Source organism: Dromiciops gliroides, chromosome 3, assembly GCF_019393635.1.
Source record: "Dromiciops gliroides isolate mDroGli1 chromosome 3, mDroGli1.pri, whole genome shotgun sequence".
Lineage (NCBI taxonomy): Eukaryota > Metazoa > Chordata > Mammalia > Microbiotheria > Microbiotheriidae > Dromiciops > Dromiciops gliroides.
The window spans coordinates 657,089,805-657,115,413 of NC_057863.1; the positions used below are offsets into that span (position 1 = coordinate 657,089,805).

Below are 25,609 nucleotides of genomic sequence, written 5' to 3' on the forward strand. Positions count from 1 at the left end.
GTCACCCAGCCCTTTGGGCCACGGGCCCTGGAGCACAGGGCCAGCCGTGGCCCAGAAGCTCCCAGGTCCCGGGGGTGGGGAAGGGGCTTTTAGCCCCGCCCCACTCCCATCTCCCGGAACTTCTGAGGCGTGGACCGCGGACCCGGGGGGAACTGAGGCAAGGGAGGACACGTGGCGGATGCTCGAGGGCGTTGCGCTTCCGGGAGCGGCGGAAGCGGGCGGCCCGGCCGGAGGGGCGGGGTTTAGTGGCGCCTCCTTCGCCTCACTTCCTGTTCGCCGTTGAAGACGGGACTGTTTCTGTGCTGCTGTAAGAGGAACGTTTTCCGGGGTTTCTCTTCGTGCTTGGAAATCCCGGGCCGAGGTGAGCCGAGCGCCCGAGGCCTCTTTGGTGCTTGGAGATCTCCAGCGGGGCAGGGGCGACGGCCCCTAGCCTTGTCCGGCCTCCGGCCCAGCCCCTGCTACGGTGTCGGGTTTTTTGGGGAGGGTGGAGGGCCCCCCCCCCGGCCCGGCGCATCGCTGCGGGAGCTCCTGGGGCCTGGAGGAGGAAAGCCTTAGGGAGGCCGTGCTGGAGGCTGGGAGCCCCCCTGGAGGGGGGACCAGGGGGCGGGGAGACCCGGGCCAAAACGCTCCTGTGCCCATCAGTAGCAGGGTCAAGCCCACGAGTGGCTCCCGCATTTTTAGTCTGGATGAGATAGGGAAACCCAATGTTTTTTTCTTTTTTTTTTTTAGTGAGGCAATTGGGGTTAAGTGACTTGCCCAGGGTCACACAGCTAGTAAGTGTCAAGTGTCTGAGGCAGGACCCGAACTCAGATCCTCCTGACTCCAGGGCCGGTGCTCTATCCACCGTGCCACCTAGCTGCCCCCCAATGTTTTTTTCTAATAAGCAAATAATTTCTTTTAAATGATGGTGATTCAAGCTGCTTTGGGAAGTAGTATGCCTTCAAGCAAAGCCCCACCCCCTTTTGTTGTTGTTCAGTCCCTGACCTCAGGGAAGGGGGGGGGTGCCATTTCCTTCTCCAGCTCATTTTACACATGAAGAAACCGAGGCCTACAGGGTGAAGTGACTTGCCCAGGGTCACACAGCTAGTAAGTTTCAGAGGGCAGATTAAAATTCAGGAAGAGGAGATCATAAACACTTGTTAATATTTGCTCTGTGCCCAGTGATAGGAGACAACGTTTGCATGAGCTAGGATGCTTTCCCTCTGGCTTCATATTTCAGTGTGTGGCAGACAGCTCCATGCCTGACCCACATCGGGTCCCAGTAAAACCAAGATCCCTGCAAGGCCTGAGGGGCTGGCTGTTACTAGAAGGGAGGCTGCTTTTCCCAGAGCCTCTGTGGTTCTGATTTGGAAAGGGTCCCAGTGGCCATCCAGTGTGGTCCCTGCTACCTCTGTGTTTCTGAGCAATGGCATCCCCCGCTGCTGCCAGCGCCCCCTCTGCAGCCAAAGAAGAGACCACGTGGATGCTTCTACTTGGGAGCCCTGAACTGGGAGGGGGGGGGGTACCTGTGTGGCCATGGACGGTGGAGGCCCCAGACGGCTCTAACTCTATGTCTTGCAGCCCCTTTTCTGCCACTCTCAAGTTCATCAAGGGCTTGGCAGGATACCACCAGGTGCAGAGTTTGTGAGCGTAGGGAACGGGGGAACAAAGCCCTCCAGGAAGAGTCTGGGGTGGGGAGGGAGAGAAGGAAATGAGGGATCAGCCAAGACAGCCGAGTTGGGCGAGACCAGATTTCTGAGAGCTGGCCATGTAGAGAGGACGCCCAACAGTGATCCCTTCAGTAACAGTGCCAGGTGGCAGTCACTCATCCAGCCAGCTGCCTCCCGGGGCTGCCACGAGCTGCTAGGGAACTTGGGCAGTCCTTTCAGTGTCCCCACCCTTCTAGAGCACCACAAGTCTGTGAGGCAGAGCTTAGCATTAGAAGAGCTCCAAGCATACCTCTTCCTTTCACAGATGAGGAAACTGGCACACAGGTGAAGTGACTTGCCCAAGATCACACAGCTAGTAAATGGCAAAGGCCCGTGACTCCCAGTTCAGTGCTCACCTCACATACTGCCTGAGGCCTTGGGAAATGGAAGCTGAGAGAGCCCTCCTTTGCCTGAGACAAAAATCAAACTGACCCTGTCCCTAAGTGTGGTATATGTACTAAATAGAAGGTAGCTGGGGATCAGGAAGGGCTTCACGTGGAGTGGGGCCTTGAGCTGGGGCTTGCTGGAGGCCAGTGGTCCCAGAAGTGAGGAGAAAGAGAGGCCTCAGGGACCAGCAGTGCAAAGGCTGGAAGGCATGGTGTAAGGAGGTACCCAGCCTTAGCTCCTGCCCCTGAGCCTTCTGGGAGCTAAGCTGCTAACTTGGCTTCCTTTGGCGAGGAGGCTTGCCTAGAGTGGAGGCCATACCTGAGCTGGGCCTTGAATGGAAGGGAAAGGGAAGGTGTTTGGCCTAGGGTGTGGAGAACAGATCTGGAGAGAGACATGGTGAGGAAATGAAAGGCTGGCACCAAGGATGCATATTTGGGGGCCAGGGGATAGACAGGCACAGTGGGAGGCCAGACTTATGGCTTCTCTTGGAGGCCATGGGAAACGCCATGGGGCTCCTTAGCAGAGATGGAAGATGGACAGAGCTAGGTGTGAAAGGAGGCTGCGGAGGCAAGAGACTGGGCCAAAGAAGGCAGGACTTTGGTGCCTGTGGTGGGGACTCGTCAGGCTCAGCCCTAGCAATAGATGGGTTGTGGGAGGTGAGGGAGTAATGAGCTATAGTCCAGGGCATTGGGAAAATGGGAAAGATAGGTTGAGTTTGCATCTGACTGACTGAAGGGCTGCTTGGATGTTCAAGCAGAGATGAAGGCCTTGGGGCTCAGACCAGAAAGAGAGTCAGTGGAGAAATGCTGAAGTGCCTGCTGTGTGCCACGTGTTGATTGTCTGCGCAGAAGAGATGGCTGGCTAGTGCAGGAATATAGAGAGAAGGGGGCTGTGGGAGCACCTTGGGTGGGCAGCCATGCTTGGGAGTAGTCCGGGAGGTGGGAGGAGACTCAGGAGCCTCTGAGGTTGGGCTCAGGAGCTCCATGGTAACTGTGAGGGCCGGAGTTGTTGAGAACTGGAGAAAGGAGGCAGTGGGGGAGTCTGGGAAGGTCTGGGAGCAGGGGTGGCATGCAAGAAGAGAACCAGCTGTCAGGATGGGGCAGGTGCACGGGGGCCTGGGCCTTTAGTGCTGCCTGCCAGGCTTGTCTCGTTTGCTTTTCCTTCTCTGCTGGCCTTGTCTCCACTCAAATGATTGATCCTTGAGAGCTGTTTGCTTCCTTCAGCCCCACACAGTAGACACTTAGTACTTCTTGAATTGAATGTTAGAGAAGAAGAGATGTAAGCCCGGCCTGTTACCCCTCCGGATACTAGAAGACATTATGACAAAAAGGTCCCCCAAGCAGAACCCGGAGAAGCAGATTCTTCTCAGGGTAAAGCCACCCATCCTGGCTGTCAGCGGGGTCAGAGTGTGCCTAGCTGTCTCTGCAGAAAGCCCGGTTTCCTCCCTGGAAGCTTGCAAGCGCCTGTCAGCACCATTGTAGGGAAGACTCTTAGGAAGGGAGGGGGATAGATTAGCTAAAATGGCCTTGGAGGCCCCTCCCAAACAGAAGTGACAGAGCCTTCTCTCTCCCTGGCCCTCAGCCTCTTCTCTTTGCTCCCAGGATGACCCGTCATGGGAAGAACTGCACTGCAGGCGCCGTGTACACGTATCACGAGAAGAAAAAAGACACTGGTAATGGCAGAGGGGCTGGGGCTGCCGGGGTGGTGGCCTCCCTCAGGTGGACCTTCCAAGGCCTTCTCTGAGTTCGACCTCTTCTCTGCCTCTGGGGGATCGGGTCTAGGTTTCTGTGTGTGTGTTTGACCCATGGCCCCAACCCACCATCTCCCCTTGCAGCGGCCTCAGGCTACGGAACTCAGAACGTCCGCCTGAGTCGGGATGCCGTCAAGGATTTTGACTGTTGCTGCCTCTCGCTGCAGCCCTGCCATGACCCTGTCGTCACGTGAGCTGGGGAAGGGTTGGGTCCCTGGTCCTTGTCTCAGTCTCCACGGCTGCCCGGGAGCCCAGCATGGAGTCCCACCCGGCAGGCACTCAGCACAAGCCTGTTCGCTTGTGTCCCCTTCCTTCGCCCCTCCTCCTCTGCCCAGGCTGTCCTCCATGCCTAGAATCTACTCCCTCCTTGGCCTGGCCCTGCACTCCAAGTGCTTACACTCTGCTGGGGCATGCTAAAGAAATCCGGAGGCCCTCTTGGAGGGGGTGGCCTTAAGTTTAGCCTTGTGAGAAGGGAGCCATGCGGAGGTGCTTGAGTCCAGGTAGATGGGAAGCCACGAGGGGCCGCAGAGCCTTCTCTGGCGCCCAAATCATGCGGATGTTGTCCCTGCCTGTGCTCGCAGGACATGGTACCTGGGCCTTCTCTGCTCCTTCCTATCGTAGTCGTCTGTGCGTGCTTCTCTTCTGTGTGTTAGACCGCAAGCTCATTGAGGCACTGCCTGTGTTGTGTCTTGTGGGAGTCCCCCGCACACGGTCTAACAGACTCAGTCAGTGTTGGCGGGATGGCGGGGTGCACACACATAAGCACTTGAGCAGCTCCTGCCATTTCTGGGGTGACACTGCCTGTCCATGTGCCTTGCAGCCCCGACGGCTTCCTGTACGAGCGGGAAGCCATCCTGGAGTATATTCTGCACCAGAAGCGGGAGATTGCCCGGCAGAGGAAGGTAAAGGACCCTGAAGGAGGGAAGGACGGGGAATCCTGAGGGGCCCAGAGGGGGAGAAGCCCCGAAGAACAAGAGGACTGATCTCCTGCTCCCTGTCCCCCCCCCCCCCCAACAGGCATACGAAAAACAGCGAGGGGCCCAGCAGGAGGAGCAGCGGGAGCTAAGCCGGGCGGCCGCCCAGGACCAACTGCGGGGCTTCCTGGAGAAGGAGGCGGCCATTGTCAGCCGGCCCCTCAACCCTTTCACTCCTCGACCAGGGGCCAGCCCAGGTGAGGAGAGGGCCGGGGGCCGCCCACCTGGTCCCTGCCCAGCACAGCCGAGGAGCTCTGAACCCCACTAAATTGTCTTGTCTGCCCATGCCAGGAGACGCTCAGCCAGGACCCAACTCAGCCCCTGAGGCCGGGGACAAGGACAAGGACAAAGCCAAGGAGTTACCCAGTTTCTGGATCCCATCCCTGACCCCTGAAGCGAAGGCCACCAAGCTGGAGAAGCCGGTGAGAGAAGACTTCCCCTGTCCCAGCCCGATCCCCGTAAATTCCTCCTCTGAGCCCACCTCTCCTGCCTCTGTGCACCTCTGAGCCCACCTCTCCTGCCTCTGTGCACCTCTGAGCCCACCTCTCCTGTCTCTGTGGTGGGAGCAGTCGCGCATCGTGACGTGCCCGATGTCTGGGAAACCCTTGCGCCTGTCGCACCTCATATCTGTCCACTTCACACCCGTGGATGGCTCCGTGGACCGGGTGGGGCTGATCACTCGGAGCGAGCGCTATGTCTGCGCAGTGACACGGGACAGCCTAAGCAACTCCACCCCCTGTGCCGTCCTGCGGCCTTCGTGAGTCAGGGGTCATCGGTCATCAGGGTTGGGGAGGGCAGGGCCCTGGTGAGCCCCGCCTGACCGGCCTCTTTTTCCCAGGGGGGCTGTGGTGACCGTGGAGTGTGTGGAGCGTCTCATCCGCAAGGACATGGTGGACCCCATCAGTGGGACTCCATTGACAGACAAGGACATCATCCTGCTACAGAGGGTGAGACATGCCCGGTCTCCAGCCTCCCTTCCCCTTGCCCCTGTCTGTCCCCCTGACCACCCATTACTGTCTTCTCCCTAGGGCGGCACTGGCTTTGCAGGTTCTGGGGTCCGGCTGGAGGCCAAGAAGTCTCGTCCTGTGATGCAGGCCTAAAGGGGCCCCCGGGCTGGGGGGGGGGCGGGATGGAGCAAGTGGATAATGGATGTGCTGCCTCTGGCTCCTTGGCACCTGTGTGAGGCATGAGGTCCCCAGCATCGTGCTGCCTCCCAGCTCTGGGAAGCCCCAGACAGGTCAGACACCGAGAAGGTGAGGCCTCAGCTTTTATTGCAGCCCCTCCCTCCTACGCATTCTCCTGGTCCCCACTGAGCTCTGAGGCCCAGAGGGAGGGATGAGGAGAAGTGGTCCTTGCTGCAGGTTTGGGTCTCCACTTTCTACTCTTGCATTTGGGGGCCGGACCTGCAGGGGCTCTGGGTTGTGACCCAGGAAGGCCTGGGGGAGCTGGGCCCCCACATATGTCCAGAAAGGGTCCAGAGAGGAAATGTGTCCAGGGGATCCATGGGACATGCTCAGAGCTCACAGTCATGACCCCCCAACTCTAGGATTCTGAAGACAGGGCCCCAGCTCTCTGCCAGGAACCCTGGGGCTCCCTGGATTGGCTGGCTAGGAATGGGACAGGCGGGTCCCCAGGGCACCAGCAGGGTTGTGGCTGGGAGGCCCGTGGGCCCTTTGTATCACCAAGTGCTTGGCACGCAGTGACTGTTTAATAAACGAAGGCTTGTTGACTGTCCGTGTGACGGGTATTGCTTTCCTTCTCAGTGGATGGAGGGAAGGCAAGAATGTGGAACTGCAAATACTGTTTTTAAAGAGGGGGTGGGAGTATTTATGAGGGCTGCTGGGAGTGCTGCTTGGATCTGGGAGGCCTGGGTTTGGGGCTTGGGACCAGGGAACCCTGGGCAGGCAGCAGGCCGGCCCTGCCTGTGGTGGCTGTGTCCTCAAGGCTTGGGGTGCCCAGCAGAGCAGGGTGCTCAGAGCTCATCATGGTGCCGTGTCAGGTCCTCGCCGTAGTTGGTGGCCTGACTGCCCACAAACATGTTCCAGTTGCCCAGGATCTCCTGTTTGCTCAGGCGTCCATCCTGTAGGAGGTTTGGGTAGGTGTCAGGCCCCCATGCCCAGAGGCACTGCCAGACCCCACCCTGGCAGCTCCCTACCTTGTCAGTGTCGCTCTCCTGCAGCAGGTGATTGGCCTCCACCAGAGGCTGGTCCTGGGCTGGGGGCAGCACCCAGTGCCCGACCTCACGCCCATCCAGGTGCCCATCCCCATTCAGGTCCCGGAAGTCTTGGAACTGCTGCCGCTCCGTCTGCACCCAGGCGGGCTCCTCGCCTCCCTCTGGCTCTGGGGAATACAGGTCCGCTGGGAGCAGGAAGAGGAGGTCAGTGTGCCTCTGAGGCAGGGGCAGTAATCCCTGCCTGCCACTTACTCCCCAAGGTGGCAGCCCCCTCACCTATGTACTCATCCACTTGAACGTAACCATCTCCATTCTTGTCTAAATCCTCCAGGGTCTCCTGAAGGAGAGAAGGAGACAGGCTCAGGGCGCTGGGGGTCCCACCTGGAAGCCCCCGAGGCTCTTAAAGGTGAGGGGTCAGGCCCCATTGCTGTTCCCTGTGAACATCCCCCCTCTGAGGGCCAACGTGACACTCCCCAGGGTCACAGGGTCATAGATGTGGACGTGGAAGCCCCCGAGGCTCTTAAAGGTGAGGGGTCAGGCCCCATTGCCATTCCCCATGAACATCCCCCCTCTGAGGACCAATCCGGCATTCTCCAGGCAGCCTCTGGGACCAGGAGGGAGAATGAGGTGGGGTCCTCACAGCAATCACAGTGTCCCGCATGTGGGGAAACTCCTCCGGATGCAGGAAGGCTGTGAACTCCTCCCTGGTGGCCTGCAGGTCCCCATCTCGGTCAGCTGCCCGGAACCGCCTCTCATCTCTCGCCAGGAGCTTCTTATAGGTCTCTGCGTCCTCCACATCAGAGAACTCCTCTCCTGGCAGGAAACTGAGTCAGGACTCCCAGGCTCCCCTCCCTGGGCAAGGCCGGAGAAGCCTCGAATAACAGACTCCAAAGGCCCAGGGGATCTCGGCCTCAGGGGGACGCCCATGGAGGTGACTTTGAGGATGCTTATGCAGATTGAATGGGAGCTGGGAGCACAGTGGGGGGCAAGGGAGGAGTGGGGGCGGGGTCGGAAAAGAGACCACTTGGGAGAGAAATGACAGCAGGCAGCAGTGGCCAGAAGCCCTGGCCCCTTAGATGGGGGCGGGGGGACTCAGAAGGAGAGCTCGTGGAAGACCATCTGGCTCAGCCCGGTGGCAGATAGGAGATCTGGAGACCTTGAGTGAATCTTAGCGCCTCCTAGTGGCCAAGTGGAGCCGGTAAAAGAGTGGCTAGATGTAGTCGGTCAAGGAAAGGCTCCGAAGTCGCCTCACCTGACCGTCTGGCTGCCTCAGGAGGGGTCACTCAAGAGACTGGGCACTCCTTGAGCTCCCTTCAGGGAGCCCATGCTGTGAGCCTCAAGTGCGCTCAAAACCAGCCAGAAGGGAGGCAGTGACCCACACCCTGGTCACACAACAACTGCCCTAGGGGTAAGGGAGCTTCCGGAAGACGAGGTAGGGAGGCCCATCTCTTCAGCTTAGACCAGAGGACAGGGCAGCGGGCAAGCACAATTAGGCTGAGACAGAACCCTGGGACAATGAGTCTGGCGCCAGCACAGGGTCAGAGATCATGCTAGAGGTATGAAGGGGTCAGAGCTCCTGGCTTACCCGGCTGGTAGTGACCGTAGGTGATGTTGCGAAGCTCACCCCAGCCCACTCGGCCATCCCGGTCAGTATCATAGGTGTCCCACGCTGCTGTAACGGAGTCCCGGATGTGGCGCTGCTGCGTATGAGCGATCCAGGCCCGGAGTTCTTCTAGTGACACCCAGCCATCCCCGTCCCCGTCTCGGTCCATTCGGTCCACAATCCGCCTGCGGCAGGTGTGATAGGGGAACAGGAAGCTGGGCACTGCCCTTAGTCCCCCTAATCAACAACAGTCTCCCAACTGACAAGGAGGGACTTGAGCACCAGCCCCCTGGCTCCTTCCCTAGTGGAAGGCCAATTCCCTGAGGTCAAGGTCAACCCTTCTTCCCACAAAACCAGCCTTGCAGATTCTTGAGGCTGCCCTGCCCCCCCCCCACCCCGCATTCCCCAGCCTTCTCCAGAGTAAACAGCTGGAGTCTCTAATACAGGCGATGACTCCCCCCCCCCCTGCCCCCCACACCCCCATCCATCCCATCCACGAGTTTGGGATCGGAGGAACAACACAGGCCAGCACGCATGCGGGCATACCCCAGCCGGGCTTTGCTCTCTTCTGGGCTGAGCTGGTCAAACTCCCTCGCTGCCTCCCGACCCAGGAAGGCCTCATGGTCAAACTGAAAGTCTCCGTGGGCATCGTCATGCTTGGCCTCACTCAGCGGGGCCTGCTGGTGCACCCGGCTGGAGTGAGGGACCCCGGCATCTGGGGGGGGCTTGCCCCATGCCCCTTTGCCCAGGCCCAGTCCCAGTAGCAGCAGCGACCACAGCCACATCATCCCTGGAAGGGAGAAGTCAAGAAAGCCTGAGCACAGAGCCCCAGGACAGACAGGGTGATGAGTGGCAAGGAAGGGGTGCAACAAGGTCCAGAGAAAGCAAATGAGGAGGGGCTGGGACTAAAGGAGGAGGTGATGTAGAAGTGGGAAAGGGTCAGGTGGGACACCACAATGGGGAGTGGTACAGAGAGGGGATTGGGAGGCAAAGACAGATGGGAGCTGGAGGGGGGGGCAGAGGGTCAAAAAAAATAGAGGATGGGGTAGAGCACAGAGAAGAGATGCATAGAGGGTGGAGGCCCAGGGAGTGATGGGGGTGACTTGAGGGTACACAAGAATGGTGCAGTCCTAGAAGGGCAAAGAAGAAAATGGGTGTAGCCTGATCAAAGATAGAAGGGAGCTGTTGGCTTGAGATGGGTTAAAGATGGAGGGACAGGGGGCAGTTAGGTGGCGAAGTGGATAAAGCACCAGCCCTGGCGTTAGGAGGACCTGAGTTCAAATCCAGCCCCAGACATTTGACACTTACTAGCTGTGTGACCCTGGGCAAGTCACTTAACCCCCATTGCCCTGCCAAAAAAAAAAAAAAAAAAGATGGAGGGACAGGGGGAAAAGGAGATAAAGGGAGAAAGTTAAGACTTGGGGTAAGAGATGAGAAGACAGATAAGGGTTTAGGGACAGATGACGAGATTGGTGTTGGTGGAAGGATGGAGAAGGAAATACTGGGAAGGGAGGACAGCGGTCAGAAGGGAGAGCTGGAAGAACTGGGGAGGGAGTGATATGGTGATAAGGGAAAGAAAGATGGGGAAGGAGATGGTTTGGGTACAGAATGGGGCTGGGGTGAGCAGAGGGATGGGAAGATTGGGACAGGGAGCATTGGAGAGGGGCTGGAGGACAGTGGGGAGGGGGGCAAAGGGGCCGGATGACTGGAGGGCAGAGGGGTGGAGGGTAGGCAGATAGGAAGGAGCTGGGATACAGAGTGCACTTGGGGGGTCTGTAGAGTGGTTGGAAGAGGGGAGTGGGAACAGAGAAGAGCTGAGGGGTTCACCAGGAAATACAAAAGGGCTGGAGGATGGAGCTAAGGGGTGGCAGGCTGGCAAACAGGTCAAGAATCCACAGAGAGGCTAGAAGATGGGGCAGGAGCACCTTGTGGGAGCTGGGGGGGGGGTCTGGGTCTGGGGATGGGTCTGAAGACACGGAGAAAGGTTAGGGGAATGGGGTGGCACAGTTGGGGGAAGGGAAATTCGGGTGGCACGGAGAGGAGCTAGAGGATTGGGGTGGCACAGTGAGGGTCTGGGCCATAGTGTCACAGAGAGGAGATTGGGCACAGATAGGAACTGGAGGATGAGTTGAGGGGATCACAGGATCAGGTGGGGCACAGAGAAAGAACGGATAGTAGGTAGAGGCACAGAGAGATGGGGGTTGGCACAGAAAGGGAACGTAGAGGGCCTGAAGGCCCGTTGGAGGGGATGGGACAAGGGGCAAAGTTGCAGGGATCACAAAGAAAGGAACTGGAGGATGTTGGGGAACAGAGAGAGACTGGGGGTGGGGTGGCAGAGTAGAGCTGGAGACTGGAGAACAGAGGGGGTGGAAATTGGGGCACAGAGGATGGAGGATGGGTTGGGAACCAAGAGAGAGACTGGGGGATGGAAACACAGAAAGAGGATAAGGATTGGGGGCACAGAAAAGGGTTGGAGGAAGAGTCGGGGGCAGGAGAGGTTGGAGGATGGATGGGGGCCCAGAGAGGGGCTAGAGGGTTGGAGATGTAAAGCGGGTCTGCCTAGAGGAGGACCGGACTGGGGTAGGAGGGGGTTTAGGGGCCCGCGCTTTAGTTGGTCCTCACCACCCCGTCCCGTCCCGTCCAGTCCCTCGGCGCTGGCTCAGAGGCAGCCCGGCTCCCCGATCCCTCCCTTCATCCCCCCGCCCGTATCTCAGGCTTCTCATGGCCCCACCCCCCAGCCAATCCAGAAGCTCAGGCCCCAGGATGGGGCGGGGCCTTCCCTTTCTCAGGCTCTCATTGGGTTCCCGGCGCCACGTCCGCAGGGCGGGAGGCGAGGGCGGGGGCCGCGCGCGGGCCCCCTCCCCACCCCAAGCCCCCCATCTCCGCTGCCCGTCGTTTCACAATGCTTGCGGAACGTTCAGGAAACTACAACTCCCAGCAGCCCGGGGGCCCGGGGCGCAGCAGGGTCTTCGGAGCTGAGGCCAGTGGGCGGGGCAGACAGAGAACTTGGGCGGGGGGAACCCTCGGAGCCCCGCCCCACTCTAGTTAATCTCAGCAGCTGCAGCAGCCGCAACCACAGCAGTTGCCGCAGTAGGAACAGCAGCAGCAGCCGCCGCAGCAAAGAGCCGCAGGTTAGACTCCAGGAGAAGGGGAAGAACGCTCCTTCAAGGACCCCGCCCCCCAATACGGTGACTCCCCCTTGCACCCCCAAACGGTCTGGAAGAAAAGGAGTCAGAGCAGACGTGGACCCAATATCTTGTTTTGTGTTTGGGAGAGAGGAACAGATCAACATTTCTGTACTGTCAGAGGTGAAATCCAGGAGGGCTGCCTGGAAGGGGATGGGAAGGGGGAGGGAGACAGGACTCCATCCGGAGGTCACATTCCCAGCAAAGTAGCAAGGGTACAGAAAGCCGGAGGTGGTCGGCAGCAGACAGGCAGGACTCCCAGATCTTAGGGGCTGGGGTCCTGGGCAGAGCCTGGGGCTGAGAGCAGGGCCCCCACGTCGTCCCCTGCACGACGCCGGAAAATCCAGGGAGCTAGAATGGGGAAGAGAGAGAAAAGAAGGAACCAGGATGGGGGGGGGGGGGTGTGGGGAGGTTCTGAGGCTCTCCCTGTCTCTGCCAGTCTTTCCTTGATCTCTTTTTGTTTCTCTTGGCTCCACCTGAGTTCTGGGCCACGGCTTACCTGGGCGTTCCCCTCTCCTCCTACACATCACCACGAAAGTCACCACGCCTGCCAGGGATACCAAGAAGAGCAAGGAGCCTACTACCAGGCTGAGTCTGATGGGCAAGGGTAGTCCGCCAGATGCCTCTGCAGGTGGGGAAAGGCTGGGATCAGTGGGCATAGAAGTGCTTAAGAAATGCTGGTTGATGGATAGGGGACAAGGAGTCCATGGCCCTAGAAGACCCCTGCTCTTACCGAAGTTCACAGTGATGGAGCTGGCTAGTGCAGGGTGTTGGACCATGCAGCTGTATTGGCTCTCATCCCCAAAGGGGACCCGAAGAATGACCTGGGAATGAAAGGCTCCTTCCCCATTGGGCCACTGCTCCACACCCCTCATGGAGTAGGGCTCTGGCTTCCCCTCTCGAAGGAAGGTGAACTCCAATTCCGGTGGAAAGTAGGAGAAGGCCTGGCAAGTGAGGGTGGACCAGGCGGACCCTGGCTCGACATGGCTTCTGGCTCGCACCTCAGGGGCCTCTAAGGGAAAATGGGCACTCATAAGACCAGCTCCCAAGTCACCTTGGCATTGTCCAGGGTTGTGAAGGGTTTGGAATTCATGCTCTCTAAAGGCTCCAGAGGACCGCTAGGTGGTGCCATAGCACATAGAGTGCCTGGGTCTGGAGTCGGGAAGACTAATCTTCCTGAATTCAAATCTGTCCTCAGCTGTGTGACCTTGGGCAAGTCACTTACCCCTGCTGGCCTCAGTTTCCTCAGCTGTAAAATGAGCTGGAGAAGGAAACGGCAAACCACTCCAGTATCTTTGCCAAGAAAACCCCAAATGAGCAGCTAGGTGGTACAGTGGATAAAGCACCAGCCCTGGATTCAGGAGGACCTGAGTTCAAATCCTGCCTCAGATATTTAACACTTACTAGCTGTGTGACCCTGGGCAAGTCACTTAACCCTCATTGCCCCAGAAAAAAAAACAAACATAAATGAGGTCACAAAGAGGGGACATGACTGAACAACAAAGGTCTCTTCCAGCTCTGTGATGCATCCCCCAGGTTCTAGGACCTCCCCGAAGTGAGCCTAACCCTGGTCCACCTTTTTTTTTGCCTACACAAGGGGCGCTTTAGACTCCATCCCTGATCCCCTCCTGGTACTGGGCATCAGTATCTCTCTGACCACCTCCTTTCTTCTTCTCTGGAGGCTCCCCATCCTGGCCTGCATGGGAGATGAAGCCGTGGCGCCCACTGACTCGGGCGACTTCTGCCAACTCTCTGGCCTCCTGGTTCTCTTGCCAGCTGCCCACATACCTTTCCACCGGAAGTTGCCCTGACCCTTCTGCAGGTGACTTTTCAGCTTCTGGGGACAGGTGGTGAGCAGGAACTCAGACTCCTTCTCAGCCCGCTGGCTCTCATTGGCCCAGCTTTTCTTCACAATCTGGGCCTCCAGAGAGTCTCCCAACCAAACTCTGTGCACAGGGTCAAAGGTCAAGAGTTCGGCCCCATCCAGGGCATATCGAGCAGTATGTTGAGATGAGTTGTCGGCCTCCAGTTGGCAGCCCACCAGGCCCTGAAAAGTGTGAGCCCCTGGGAGAGGCCCCAGATGAGAATGTGAGAGGGAGCCCCCTCTTTCCTGGAGTCACCTCCAGCCCGGCATCCATCCAACCTCACCCTGATTCTTAGAAAGCCTCAAGGCTTCCCGCAGCAATCGTTCCTGGGTCTTCAGATACCATGTCTCCTTCTCCCAAAACCAGGACTCCTGAGATTCCCAGCGCCAGGCCCCCCAGGGCTCAGCATTGCCCCCAGAGCTATAGGTCAGGAAGAGCTGGGGACCCAGCCATCCTGAGGCCCAGAACCTGGGGGTCCCCTGAGGTGCAACTGACACTGCAGTGAGCTGGTACAACAAAGATGGTGCCCCTGCAGGTCCAAGTCCAGGCAGCCAGCCAAGGCCATCGCCATCGTGGGGCGGGACAGAGGGAGAGAAAACACGCAGGGTCAGCCAATAGAAACAGCAAAAGGGGGAGGGGCACTGTGAGCATTCAGCCTTCCATGTCCACCAGCCCTGCCACCCAAATCCGCCAACCCAAGGCTCCAGGTGCCCTCCCTTCCTCCCTCACCTGCGCTCAGCACTTTCAGCACCGAGAGGAACAGCAACAACAGGAAGGGGAGAGCCGGGGGGTTAGGAGAGGGACTACCCATTCTGAGACCTGAAGAGAGAAACTGAGTCACAGACACCACAGGGCCCCAGGTACTGGGCTACCCTACTCGAACCAGTGCGGGAATGACCTTTCCCACCATCCCAGGACCCCCTCCATCGAAGGCACTTTCACCCCGAAGCTACGAATGGACTAACAATGAAGCCCTTGAGCCCTCATGGAGGGCCCACGGGTGTCTCGGTCCTCCACACTCCCCCAATCCTACTGCCTAAGAGAACGCTATGTTCTTTCTAACCCGCACCCTCCCTTTCCACTTCCCCCAAGAGGATCCAGAAGCCCCAACCACGCCCCCGCGAGGACCGAACTTTTCAGGCTCTCGGCCCCCCAGTTCCTGAAAGCCCCAGGCTTGTCCCTCCCGCTAGGGGCCCCCTGCCTCCCCGCATCCTCGGGACACTACAATGTCCGTCTCCAGCCCCGGGGCCCTCCCAGGCTCCCAGGCTCTCCGGCCTGGCCGGGCCCGGCCCAGCCCGCCCCGCTCACGCTGGCCTGGGACTCCCGTGACCGACCTCGGTCAGTTCCTCTACTGCATCCTGCCTTTCCCCACGCCCAGCCCACCCTGGCTGAAGCTTCGGCCTCCCCTCGCTTCCGTTCTACCCCAGCTCCATCTGCGCCGTGCACCCCCGCCCCCGCCTGCGTTCCGGGAATGCCCCCTGGTCCACTTCCCCTCCAGGAGTGGGCGGAGACAAGGTGAAAAGTCCCCAACTTGGCCCAGGCAACCGCCCTGCCCCCTCTAATGTCCCGTCCAACGCAGGGACCAACTATTTGCCTAAGCTCAGCCAGCCAACCTAGCCTAACGGGATGTCAGCCCTGGGGCCTCCTCTGCACCCGCCCCCCCCCCGCCTGTCCCTCGGTAGGTCTCTGGGACCAAGCCCTCAGTGGCCCCGGGGAGGGGGGGCGGGGGGTCCGAACTCACAAAAACATCAGGGTGGGGCCAAGAGGTCTGGCTATTCCAGAAGTAAACAATGGACCTTTGGGGGAGGGGCCGCAGCAGGGACTGCGGAAACACCTGCCGGGAGGAGCTTCGGGAGCTCCCAGGATATTCCTCTCCCACTGTGGTTTCCGATAGTGCTGAGGACGGGCGAGATTCGTGGGAAGAAGAGACCTCCACCGGACATAGGAAGGCTCCCCCTGAGAGTTCCTGGGCACCCTTTATTGGTAATCCCATTAGAGGGTGGGCTCCTTCGGGGCAGAAACTGTCCATTGCCTTGTTCTGTAGGCCCAGCGCTTAACCCAGCGCCTGGCATATAGTAGGCGCTTAATATGTTTTATCGAATGACGGACTAATCACGTCACAGACGTTTAATTTTCATTTCTATATAAGAACCCCCCATCCCCCTCCATGTCCAGTCCTACTTTCTCCTAAGCTCCAGTCCCACGTCATCAATTGCCCTTTGGACATTTTGAATTTGGTGTCTGCCCTGTGAGCCTGAGGTGCCATACACACCAGCCACACTCCCAAGTGCATCCCAAACGGAAGAAAACGTAACAACAACAATGAGAATACATTAGAACATAGATAATGTGAAATGTGTGGTTTTCTAAGTCAATAAGTAGGGCAGAGGTCCTTTTCTGCGGTTCATTGGCCCCCTTTCCGTCTTCATCTTCCCCATCACCTAGCTTCAAAACCTTGGTGTCACCCTCTACTCCTCACTCGCTTAGCCACTTAGCCAATCTTTTGCCAAATCCTGCCATTTTTACCTCCACTTCTCTGGCACCCCCTCCCCTTCTCTCCACTCATACAACCACCAAGCTCAGCCTCTGGTTACCCTCTCCTATGAGGCAGCTACATTGGGCAGTGTATAGAATGCTGGACTTGGGGAGAAGCTAGGTGGCACAGTGGATAGAGCACCGGCCCTGGAGTCAGGAGGACCTGAGTTCAAATCCGGCCTCAGACACTTAACACTTACTAGCTGTGTGACCCTGGGCAAGTCACTTAACCCCCATTGCCTCACTAAAATTAAAAAAAAAAAAAATTAGAATGCTGGACTTGGATTCAGAAAGACCTAAGTTCAAATCCAGTCTCAGACACTCACCATCTGTGTGACTTGGGGGCAAGTCACTTAACTTCTGCCTCAACTATAAAAAGAAGATAACAGCACCTACCTCCCATGGTTGTTGTGGGGATCAAATGAGATAGTTCTAAAGTGCTTAGCACAGAGTCTGGCACATAGTAGGTGCTTAATAAATGTCTGTTTCCTTCCCTTCCTATTCCTCTTCTAATTGGGCTCCTTCAATCAAATGTCTCTTTTCACCCATCTTTTTCCTAAAACACAAATCGAACTTCCAGTGGTTCCTCTTCCCTCTAGGGTCCAGTAGAAGCCCCCTAGTTGCCATTTAAAGTCTTTCACAGGGGCAGCTGGGTGGCGCAGTGGATAAAGCACCAGCCCTGGATTCGGGAGGACCTGAGTTTAAATCTGGCCTCAGACACTTGACACTTACTAGCTGTGTGACCTTGGGCAAGTCACTTAACCCTCATTGCCCCGCAAAAACCACCACCAACAAAAACAAAAATAAAGTCTTTCACAACCTGGCTCAAATCTACCTTTCAAATCTTCATTCCCTCCAGTCTAGCCATACAGATCCCGCCTCCCCCACAACCCTCCACCTCTCTCTCCATTCTCCCCCATGGCTGGAATGCACTCCCTCCTCACCTCTGCCACTCAGAATCCTTGGCTTCCTTCAGGACTCAGAGTGAGCTTCACCTTCTGCAGGGGATCTTGGGGGCTCCTGGTCTAACTCAATTCTCCACAATCTTGTCTGCAGCCCTCCCTCCAAAGAATCGACCAGCCTTTCTTAGCTCCCCAATGAGAGGAAACTCACTACCTTTGCAGACAACCCATCTCACTTGGGGACAGGCTGCAATCATCAGGAATTTCTCCCCCCCCCCTTTTTTTGCTTACATCAGTAGTAAGGCTCAAATCCGCTTCCTTGCAACTTCTACCCATTGCCCCATTGTTCTTCCCCATGGGACAAACTGAACAAGTCTGACACTTTTCTCTGTAACAGCCCTTCCTAAAGTTGAAGTCAGCAATTGTTCAAACAGCTACTTGGTCCCACCCTTAGGCTTCTCTTCTTTAAGGAAAACATACCCAGTTGCTTTAACCGTTCCTTATATTGCCCAGACCAGGCTGGGAGAAAAGAATGTTACAGTGGAAAGGCTCTTCAATGTCCTTCTCAAGCCACACCTACCAGAACTAAGTACAAACACTCTACATGAAGTCTAATCAGGGGAGGGTACAGTGGTACCATCAACTCCTTTGATATGGGTACTGTGCCTTTCCGAAGCCCCAAATCACATTCCCGTTCTTAACTGTCTCACTGTTGAATTATATGGAGCCTGCAGTCCACTAAAAACTGCAGATCTTTTTTTCTTATGAACTGCTGTCTAGCCTCTCTGATCTTGTACTGATTTTTTTAAATCAAGGGTAAGGAGGGCAGCTAGGTGGCGCAGTGGATAAAGCACCGACCCTGGATTCAGGAGGACCTGAGACACTTGACACATACTAGCTGTGTGACCCTGGGCAAGTCACTTAACCCTCATTGCCCTGCAAAAAAAAAAAAAAAACCCAGAAAGATAATAAATCAAGGGTAAGATTTAATGTTGACTTTGTTGATTTGATAAATCGATAATCCCAGTAAAGTGGGTGCTCCCTCCAAAGGGAGCACAATGGGCATCCCTGTTTCACCCCTGATCTTATTGGGAATGCCTCTAATTTATCCCCGTTACATATAATGTTTGTTGATGGTTTTAGGTAGATATTGCTTATTATATTAAGGAAAGCTCCACCTATTCCTATGCTCTCTAGTGTTTTTTGTTAACATATGTGGTTTTTTTTTTGGTGGGGCTATGGGGGGTTAAGTGACTTGCCCAGGGTCACACAGCTACTAAGTGTTAAGTGTCTGAGGCCAGATTTGAACTCAGGTACTCCTGAATCCAGGGCTGATGCTCTATCCACTGCACCACCTAGCTGCCCTTCTCTAGTGTTTTTTGTTTTTTGTTTTTAAGTGAGGCAATTGGGGTCAAGTGACTTGCCCAGGGTCACACAGCTAGTCAGTGTCAAGTGTCTGAGGCCCGATTTGAACCCAGGTCCTCCTGACTCCAGGGCTGGTGCTCTATCCACTGCGCCACCAGCTGCCCTTCTCTAGTGTTTTGGTGTTTTTTTGTTTTTTTTTTTTTGCAGGGCAGTGGGGGTTAAGTGACTTGCCCACGGTCACACAGCTAGTTGTGTCAAGTGTCTGAGGCCGGATTTGAACTCAGGAACTCCTGAATCCAGGGCCGGTGCTTTATCCACTGCGCCACCTAGCCGCCCCCCTTCTCTAGTGTTTTTAATAGGAATGCGTGCTGTATTTTGTCAAATGCTTTCTCTGCATCTATTGAGATAATCGTATGATTTGGGTTAGTTTTCTTATTGCTGTGGTTGATGATGTTGAACCAGCCCTGCATTCCTGGTATAAATCCCACCAGGTCACAGTGTACACAATAACAGCAACATGGTGTGATGAACAATGGGGATAGACTTGGCTCCTCTCAGCAGTGCAACGATCCAAAACAACTTCAAAGAACTCAGGATAGAAAATGTTCTCAACATTCAGAAAAAAGAACTGTGGGTTATGAATGCAGATCGAACCATACTCTTTCTACTTTTGGCCATTTTTTCCCTTCTTTCTTTTCTGAAGGTTTTCCCTTGTGCTCTGATTCTTTGTTCACAATATGTTTAATGTAATTGTACATATATAAACTATATCAGATTGCTTTTCATCTCGGGGAGGAGGGAGGGAAGGGAGGGTGGAAGAAAAATTTGGAACTAAAAATCCTATAAAAACAAATGGTGGGGCAGCTAGGTGGTTCAGTGGATAAAGCACCATCCCTGGATTCAGGAGGACCTGAATTCAAATCTGGCCTCAGAAACTTGACACTTACCAGTTGTGTGACCCTGGGCAAATCACTTAACTCTCATTGCCCCAGAAAAAAAATGGTGAAAACTTTCCTTACATGTAACTGGAAAAATAATAAAATACTTTTATTTAAAAAAAAAAAAGAGGGGGCAGCTAGGTGGCACAGTGGATAGAGCACTGGCCCTGGAGTCAAGAATACCTGAGTTCAAATCCAGCCTCAGACACTTAACACTTACTAGCTGTGTGACCCTGGGCAAGTCACTTAACCCCAATTGCCTCACTAAAAAAAAATAAAAAGAAAGAAAGAAACCCACACATGCCTTCTGATTCTCTGTATCTTGTACCTATGCCTTTCAAGAAGGTTCCACCCAATACTCTGCAGGTCTTCCTCTATTTCTCTCTTTTTCTTTTTGTTTTCTTTTTGTTTTTTCAGGGCAATGAGGGTTAAGTGACTTGCCCAGGGTCATATATCTAGTAAGTGTTAAATGTCTGAGGCCAGATTTGAACTCAGGACCTCCTGAATCCAGGGCCGGTTCTCCATCCACTGTGACACCTAGCTGCCCCTCCTCTATTTCTCTTAGAGATGCTTTGACACCAGTGAAAAAGCTGAGCTCACCATAAGTTATCAGTCATGTAGGCATGACTGGCCTACATCCTTTTCCAGTCACATACACCCTGGCGACACATATTAATATGCTCTTTTTCTGTATAATTTCTCCTTAGGGATTTGTTTCCCCATACTCACACCTACCATGTACTATAATTACTGAAAAAAAATCATAGGTTACCCATCCTCTAATTCCTATAATTATAGGTTACCCATCCACACAGGAAAAACCATGTGGATGAAGAATGCCTACTGTCCAAAGTAGGATATGTTGCTGATAGACAGTACATAGCACTCATCTATATGGCAGAACATAAGTTATGACAGACACCTCAGATGGACAATAAACTGGGCCCAAAATTGAACAGCAGGGAAAGAGTGCCTTTGAATTGCCTCTGGGAAATTAGTGTTTCTTAAGACAAAATAGGATTCGTCTAGCATTGAGCCTTTGAATTTTTAAATTTTTGTTGATGACATTTGCCCCTGTGGCTCCCTTGCCCCATTGATGAGTTCTTCCCACAACCTCCATCTTGAGGAGGGGCTCAGATTAGCCATATTTCATTCTTTGGACTCCACTGTCATTCTCTTCCCCCAGTATCTCTCCTTCTACCCCTTTTTGGTTTTTGTTTTTTTGGGGGGTTTTTGTGAGGCAATTGGGGTTAAGTGACTTGCCCAAGGTCACACAGCTAGTAAGTGTTAAGTGTCTGAGGCTGGATCTGAACTTGGGTACTCCTGACTCCAGGGCCAGTGCTCTATCCACTGTGCCACCTAGTCGCCCCCTCCTTCTACCCCTTTTAACTTCCTTGCCCCATTAGAATGAAAACTCCTTCAGAAGGTCAGAGATTGTCTTTCATTTTGTTTGTATTTAAATCCCCAACACGTCATACTATGCCTAAAACACAGCAAGTGCTTAATAAATGCTTCTTCATTTGATTTTGGGGTTTTACACCACAGTCATTTATTGGTCTCTCTCTCCTCAGTGGACACTCTCTTCCCCTTGTAACAAAGGAAAACTGTTCAGCAGAACTGACACAGAGAGAATGAATCTGATAGTGTATGCAACATTCAGCACCCATACACCCCAACCACCCTAAAGAGTAGAAGACAGGGGGCAGCTAGATAGCCCAGTGGATAAGGCACTGGCCTTGGATTCAGGAGGACCTGAGTTCAAATCCGGCCTCAGACATGTGACACTTACTAGCTGTGTGATCCTGGCCAAGTCACTTAACCCCCATTGCCCCGCAAAAAAACAAAACCAAAACAAAACAAGAGTAGAAGACATCCTCTGTTGTCTGCAAATCAATCATCAATTCTGCTTTTAGAGTTATGATTTGCTGCTGTGGTTTAGTCATGTCTGACTCTTCATGACTCCATTTGGGGTTTTTTTTACAATGATAGTAGAGGGAGTTACCATCTGCTTTTCCAACTCATTTTACAGATGAGAAAACGAGGCAAACAGGATTAAGTGACTTGCCCAGTTTCACACAACTAGTAATTGTCTGAAACCAGATTTGTTGTTGTTTGGGGTTTGTTTGTTTGTTTGTTTGTGGGGCAATGAGGGTTAAGTGACTTGCCCAGGGTCACACAGCTAGTAAGCGTCAAGTGCCTAAGGCTAGATTTGAACTCAGGTCCAGTGCTTTATCCACTGTGTCACGTAGCTGCCCCCTAAAATTAGATTTGAACTCAAGAAGATGGTCTTCCCAACTTCAGGCCGGGCACTCTATCCCTTCTACCACCTAGCTGTTCCTATATAGCTAGTTATATTGCTTTCATTTACACTAATAAAATTGTGGGGTAGAGTGTGAGCTAGGTATATACTTGGTGTTATTGCAGAAACGATAGCAGCCCACACTTGAATGCTTTCTCCAACCTACTGAAAGGGGGTAACTAATTATCCAGAGAGAGAGAATATTATATCATTTTCCCACCAGGTGGCGCTACACTCCAGCCACGAACCTGGGGGTTTCATAAAGCGTCCTATGGGTTTGTATGGACTTGGCCAAAGACTACATTGCTTGATAGGCTGCTTACTCCACTTTCTTACTGCCTTGGGTTCGTGGGGTGACCTGACTGGATTCAAAATCTAATGTAGTCGGGGGGGGGGGGGGGGGGGAGGAGCAGCTAGGTGGCGAAGTGGATAAAGCACCAGCCCTGGGATCAGGAGGACCTGAGTTCAAATCTGTTCTCAGACACTTGACTAGCTGTGTGATCCTGGGCAAGTCACTTAACCCTCATTGCCCCACAAAAAAAAAAATCTAATGTAGTGGAAAGGAAATGGAATATTTCACACTGAAACATGGTAATATGAACATCAATATAACTCTCAGTAACTCTGCCCTCAATGTTTAAGAGAGCTCTTGTGCCCCCAATCAATGAATGTTATGGTAGGAAAAGCATTGATTCTCTAGTCAAAAGATGTGGGTTCAAATCCTGACTGGCACTTAATAGCAGTATGACTGTGCTGAAGTGCTAGGTATACAAATACATACAAAACAACAACAAAAAGTCCCCTCCCTCAAGGGGGAAAACAACACACAGTCGCCCAACCCAAAAGTGCTATGGAAAATATGGCAAAAGCCAGAATTAAATTGGAAAGGAAACAGATGTCGGGAAATGGACACTAATCTATTCCCCTCCGCACACTTCCCACCCTCTGCCCCTAACCAACTTTCAGGGGCATTATGAAGCATCAGCTCTGCCATCGTTTGACGCCTCATTCTCCTGGTCCTATTTTCTCTGCTCTGCACCAGTTCTAACACATCTCCTACTTCTCTGAATTCCTCACCTTCATCAGTGATCTCAGAGAAGGAGAGAGCCAGCCTGCCGGGGGCTGGGTGACTCGGGCACATCATGGAACCTCTCAGAGCCCTAGACGTTGGTCTGAGATCAGAATCACTGACCCACAGTGTAGGGAATCACAGGGCAGTCCAAAGGAAAAAGAATCTCAAAATCACCAGAGATTTCTCCTCTCCTAACCTCTTCCTTCCTCCAAATATCCACAACCCTGAACTTGTCCTGGACTCCTCCTGCCTTCTGCCTAGATCCAATTAATTACCAAATTCCTACACATTTCTCTACTCACATGGCATTTCAAGAATATCCTAATTTTTCTTTTTCCTTAAAAAAATATTTTTGATGTGCTTGTTTTCACATCACCTTTATTTCTGAAGCTCACTGTTCTCCCACTCCACCCTAAACACTGAGCTATCCCTTGCAACAAACAAAAATGAAAAGAGGAAAACATAAAAAGGCAGTTGAGCAAAACCAACCAACCTCCAAGTGTGACACCCACCCACACCCTTGGTCCACACCCACAGTCCCCCACTTCTGCATGCTCTTCCTTCTTCTTTAGGACCAAACTTGGGTGTTATTTTTATGCACCATTCATCATCTGGTTTTCTTGGGTACTTTCCACCCAATGTTGCTGTAGGCAATGTGGATTTTCTTTTTCTGGCTCACCTTCCTTCTCTTTATCCAGCATAATAAGTTTCCCCAGGCTCCTCTGAATTTTTCATGGTCATTGTCTCTTACGGGGCAGGAATATTCTGTCACCTTCATACATCTAGATGCCTTCTGGCAGTTCCCAGTGGCTGACCATCTCCTTGGTTTTAATTTCTTTGCGACCACAAACTGCTGCTAGGAATATATCTGGGCAGTCAATAGGACCTCTCTGCCCTTAGCCTGTTTGGGGGATATGCCTAGTAATAGGATCTCTAGGGGCAAGTATCTGGGAAATTTAGTTATTTTTAACATATCTGAAGGCAGTTAAGTTGCAAAGTGGACAGAGCCCCAGGCCTGGAATCAGGAAGACCTGAGTTCAAATCCAGCCATAGACACCCTGGGTAAATCACTTCACCTGTCTGCTTGAGTTTCCTCATCAGTAAAATGGGAATAACAGCACCTACCTCAAAAGGTTGTTGTGAGGATCAAATGAGATAATCGTCAAGTTCTTAGCATAGTGCATGGCACATAGTAAACGCTGTATGTTAGGTAGTGGTGGTGGTGGTGGTTGTAGAAGCAGCATAGTAGTAGTCGTAAAGCCCCCATTACTCTCCCCCCACCCCCTTCTCATCCCTCTTCAGATTATCTGGGGCAGGTTATGCTCCTCCTACTGATTTAGAAGTGAAAGGGACAGAGGCTATTTCAGCCAGCCCGCTCCCTTAAAATGAGGAAACTGAGGGGCAGTATGGTTCAATGACCTGCCCGTGCTCACACAGCCAGTGGGAGAAGTGACGTTTGCCCCCAGCTCTTCCCGACCTCATGGGATCAAAGGTCAGAGTGCAAGGCACTGGATGGAGAGATCAGCCTCAGGTGGTGGGAAGAGAGCCTGGCCAGCCACAAGGGCCAGCTCAGGAAATTGAAGCATGTCCCTAGTCCCCGCCCCTGGATCCTCTGGCCACTTTGCCTGCCTGGCATCTTCTATGGATTCCACTTCCCTACCTTTCCACACTCTGGCCCCTCATCTAGCTGACACTGGGGACACATCTCGGGCCCAGGGGAAGCAGGAAGGACATTGAGGTTGTCACCACTGACCGGTGGGTGGATGTGAAGAGACGCTTGGATTCATCTGCGCGAGAACAGGCCCAGCTCCCCACGTAGGCCTCAGGGGTCACCCTGGGGGCCACAGCAGGCCAGCCAGTTTCCCAGGTCAGCCTGACCTCTCCAGGACCCAACCCAGAGCTGTCCCTCTCTGTGTAGCCTGCTGGTGGAGCCCCAAGTCAGAGGAAGCTCTCATAGGCAGTGACAACAGCTACCATGTATATAACGGCAACCATCGTGGGTACCCTCAAGGGGGGGAGGTGCTATTATCACACCCATTTTATAGATGAAGTTGAGGCTGACAACTTGGCCAGTCACACGGCCAAGGGCGCCGTCCCCCTGCACCACCTTGACTCCGGAGGATATCAGGGTACAGAATCATCCAGCTTCCCCAAGGGCACATTCCACCCCTGTGCAGGTACTTTCTGCAACCCCATGAAGGCCCGCTGGGGATCCACCTTGAAGGGACAGAGGACACTAAGAGGAAGGGGGTCCCACTTTCAGCACTGACTGGGAAGAGCCCTTTGGGGACAGAGGAGAATCATGGACAAGTGCAGGGAACCGAAGGCCGTGCTCTGGCCTTGCAGGCCAGCCAGGTCCACTTCCCCTGGGCCTCCTCAGGTGCCCTTCACTTGAGCCCCGTGGCCAGGATGGAGCAGAAGGGTGGGGTCTTCCCCAGCCTGGGACCCTGGGCCGTTTGGGGGAGGTGGCGTAGGAGGGTGGGGTGTGGGCCGGGAGCACTTCCTGTTGCTCCTGGGGCTTTGATGTGGCCCCCGTTTCCTCTCACAGGAACCTGCCACACCCCCACCCTGGGCGGGGGTGGCAGCGGATTGGTGGGGGGCTGCTTTAAAGGTCTTTGGAGCCAGCTGCAGCAGCAGCCCTGCCCGACTCTGCTGGGCCTGGGGCCCCTTCTCCCAACCCTCGTACCAGTGTCCATCCGAGACCCGGTACGGGCTGTGGGGGATGGGGACTCGGGCGTGAGCGGCCTGACCCAGGACGACGACTCCCCAGGGCCCAAGTCAAGGCTGTTGCTTCTTCCCAAGATGTCCATCCTGCCTGTTGTGAGAAGGTGGGCTTTGGCTGGGCCCCAGCCAGGGTTCTGCCATCCCACAGG

General features: G+C 54.5%; 4 protein-coding genes across 10 annotated transcripts; 2 read left to right on the forward strand and 2 right to left on the reverse strand.

Moving 5' to 3' along the window:
* Positions 1-209: 209 nt before the first annotated feature.
* On the forward strand, positions 210-6,529 carry LOC122745634 (nitric oxide synthase interacting protein). Of its 2 annotated transcripts, none has more exons than XM_043991034.1 (9): positions 210-361; positions 3,677-3,747; positions 3,910-4,015; positions 4,646-4,727; positions 4,843-4,996; positions 5,091-5,221; positions 5,369-5,556; positions 5,638-5,746; positions 5,828-6,529. In XM_043991034.1, exons 2-9 carry the CDS (start codon positions 3,678-3,680, stop codon positions 5,897-5,899), a joined length of 912 nt encoding a protein of 303 aa, XP_043846969.1. In that variant the 5' UTR covers positions 210-361; position 3,677; the 3' UTR covers positions 5,900-6,529. The 2 variants fall into 2 exon arrangements, with proteins under 2 accessions (XP_043846969.1, XP_043846970.1); XM_043991035.1 differs by having other exon boundaries at positions 248-361; positions 3,657-3,747.
* Positions 6,530-6,547: 18 nt separating this feature from the next.
* On the reverse strand, positions 6,548-11,681 carry RCN3 (reticulocalbin 3). Of its 2 annotated transcripts, XM_043991033.1 has the most exons (7): positions 11,198-11,681; positions 9,122-9,365; positions 8,558-8,760; positions 7,613-7,785; positions 7,249-7,309; positions 6,955-7,157; positions 6,548-6,879 (listed from the first exon to the last, which is right to left on the reverse strand). In XM_043991033.1, exons 2-7 carry the CDS (start codon positions 9,361-9,363, stop codon positions 6,772-6,774), a joined length of 990 nt encoding a protein of 329 aa, XP_043846968.1. In that variant the 5' UTR covers positions 9,364-9,365; positions 11,198-11,681; the 3' UTR covers positions 6,548-6,771. The 2 variants fall into 2 exon arrangements, with proteins under 2 accessions (XP_043846968.1, XP_043846967.1); XM_043991032.1 differs by lacking the exon at positions 11,198-11,681 and having other exon boundaries at positions 9,122-11,191.
* A 133-nt stretch (positions 11,682-11,814) lies between these two features.
* On the reverse strand, positions 11,815-17,238 carry FCGRT (Fc fragment of IgG receptor and transporter). 5 transcript variants are annotated; one of them, XM_043991031.1, is made up of 7 exons: positions 17,105-17,238; positions 14,355-14,444; positions 13,909-14,154; positions 13,549-13,824; positions 12,494-12,772; positions 12,260-12,385; positions 11,815-12,111 (listed from the first exon to the last, which is right to left on the reverse strand). In XM_043991031.1, exons 2-7 carry the CDS (start codon positions 14,434-14,436, stop codon positions 12,026-12,028), a joined length of 1,095 nt encoding a protein of 364 aa, XP_043846966.1. In that variant the 5' UTR covers positions 14,437-14,444; positions 17,105-17,238; the 3' UTR covers positions 11,815-12,025. The 5 variants fall into 5 exon arrangements, with proteins under 5 accessions (XP_043846966.1, XP_043846965.1, XP_043846964.1 ...); XM_043991030.1 differs by lacking the exon at positions 17,105-17,238 and adding an exon at positions 15,048-15,108; XM_043991029.1 differs by lacking the exon at positions 17,105-17,238 and adding an exon at positions 15,009-15,082.
* LOC122745636 (vegetative cell wall protein gp1-like) lies at positions 14,166-15,956 on the forward strand. Its single transcript, XM_043991037.1, has 2 exons — positions 14,166-15,608; positions 15,801-15,956. The coding sequence occupies exon 1, from the start codon at positions 14,611-14,613 to the stop codon at positions 15,142-15,144; it is 534 nt and encodes a 177-aa protein (XP_043846972.1). The 5' UTR covers positions 14,166-14,610; the 3' UTR covers positions 15,145-15,608; positions 15,801-15,956.
* Positions 17,239-25,609: the final 8,371 nt, after the last annotated feature.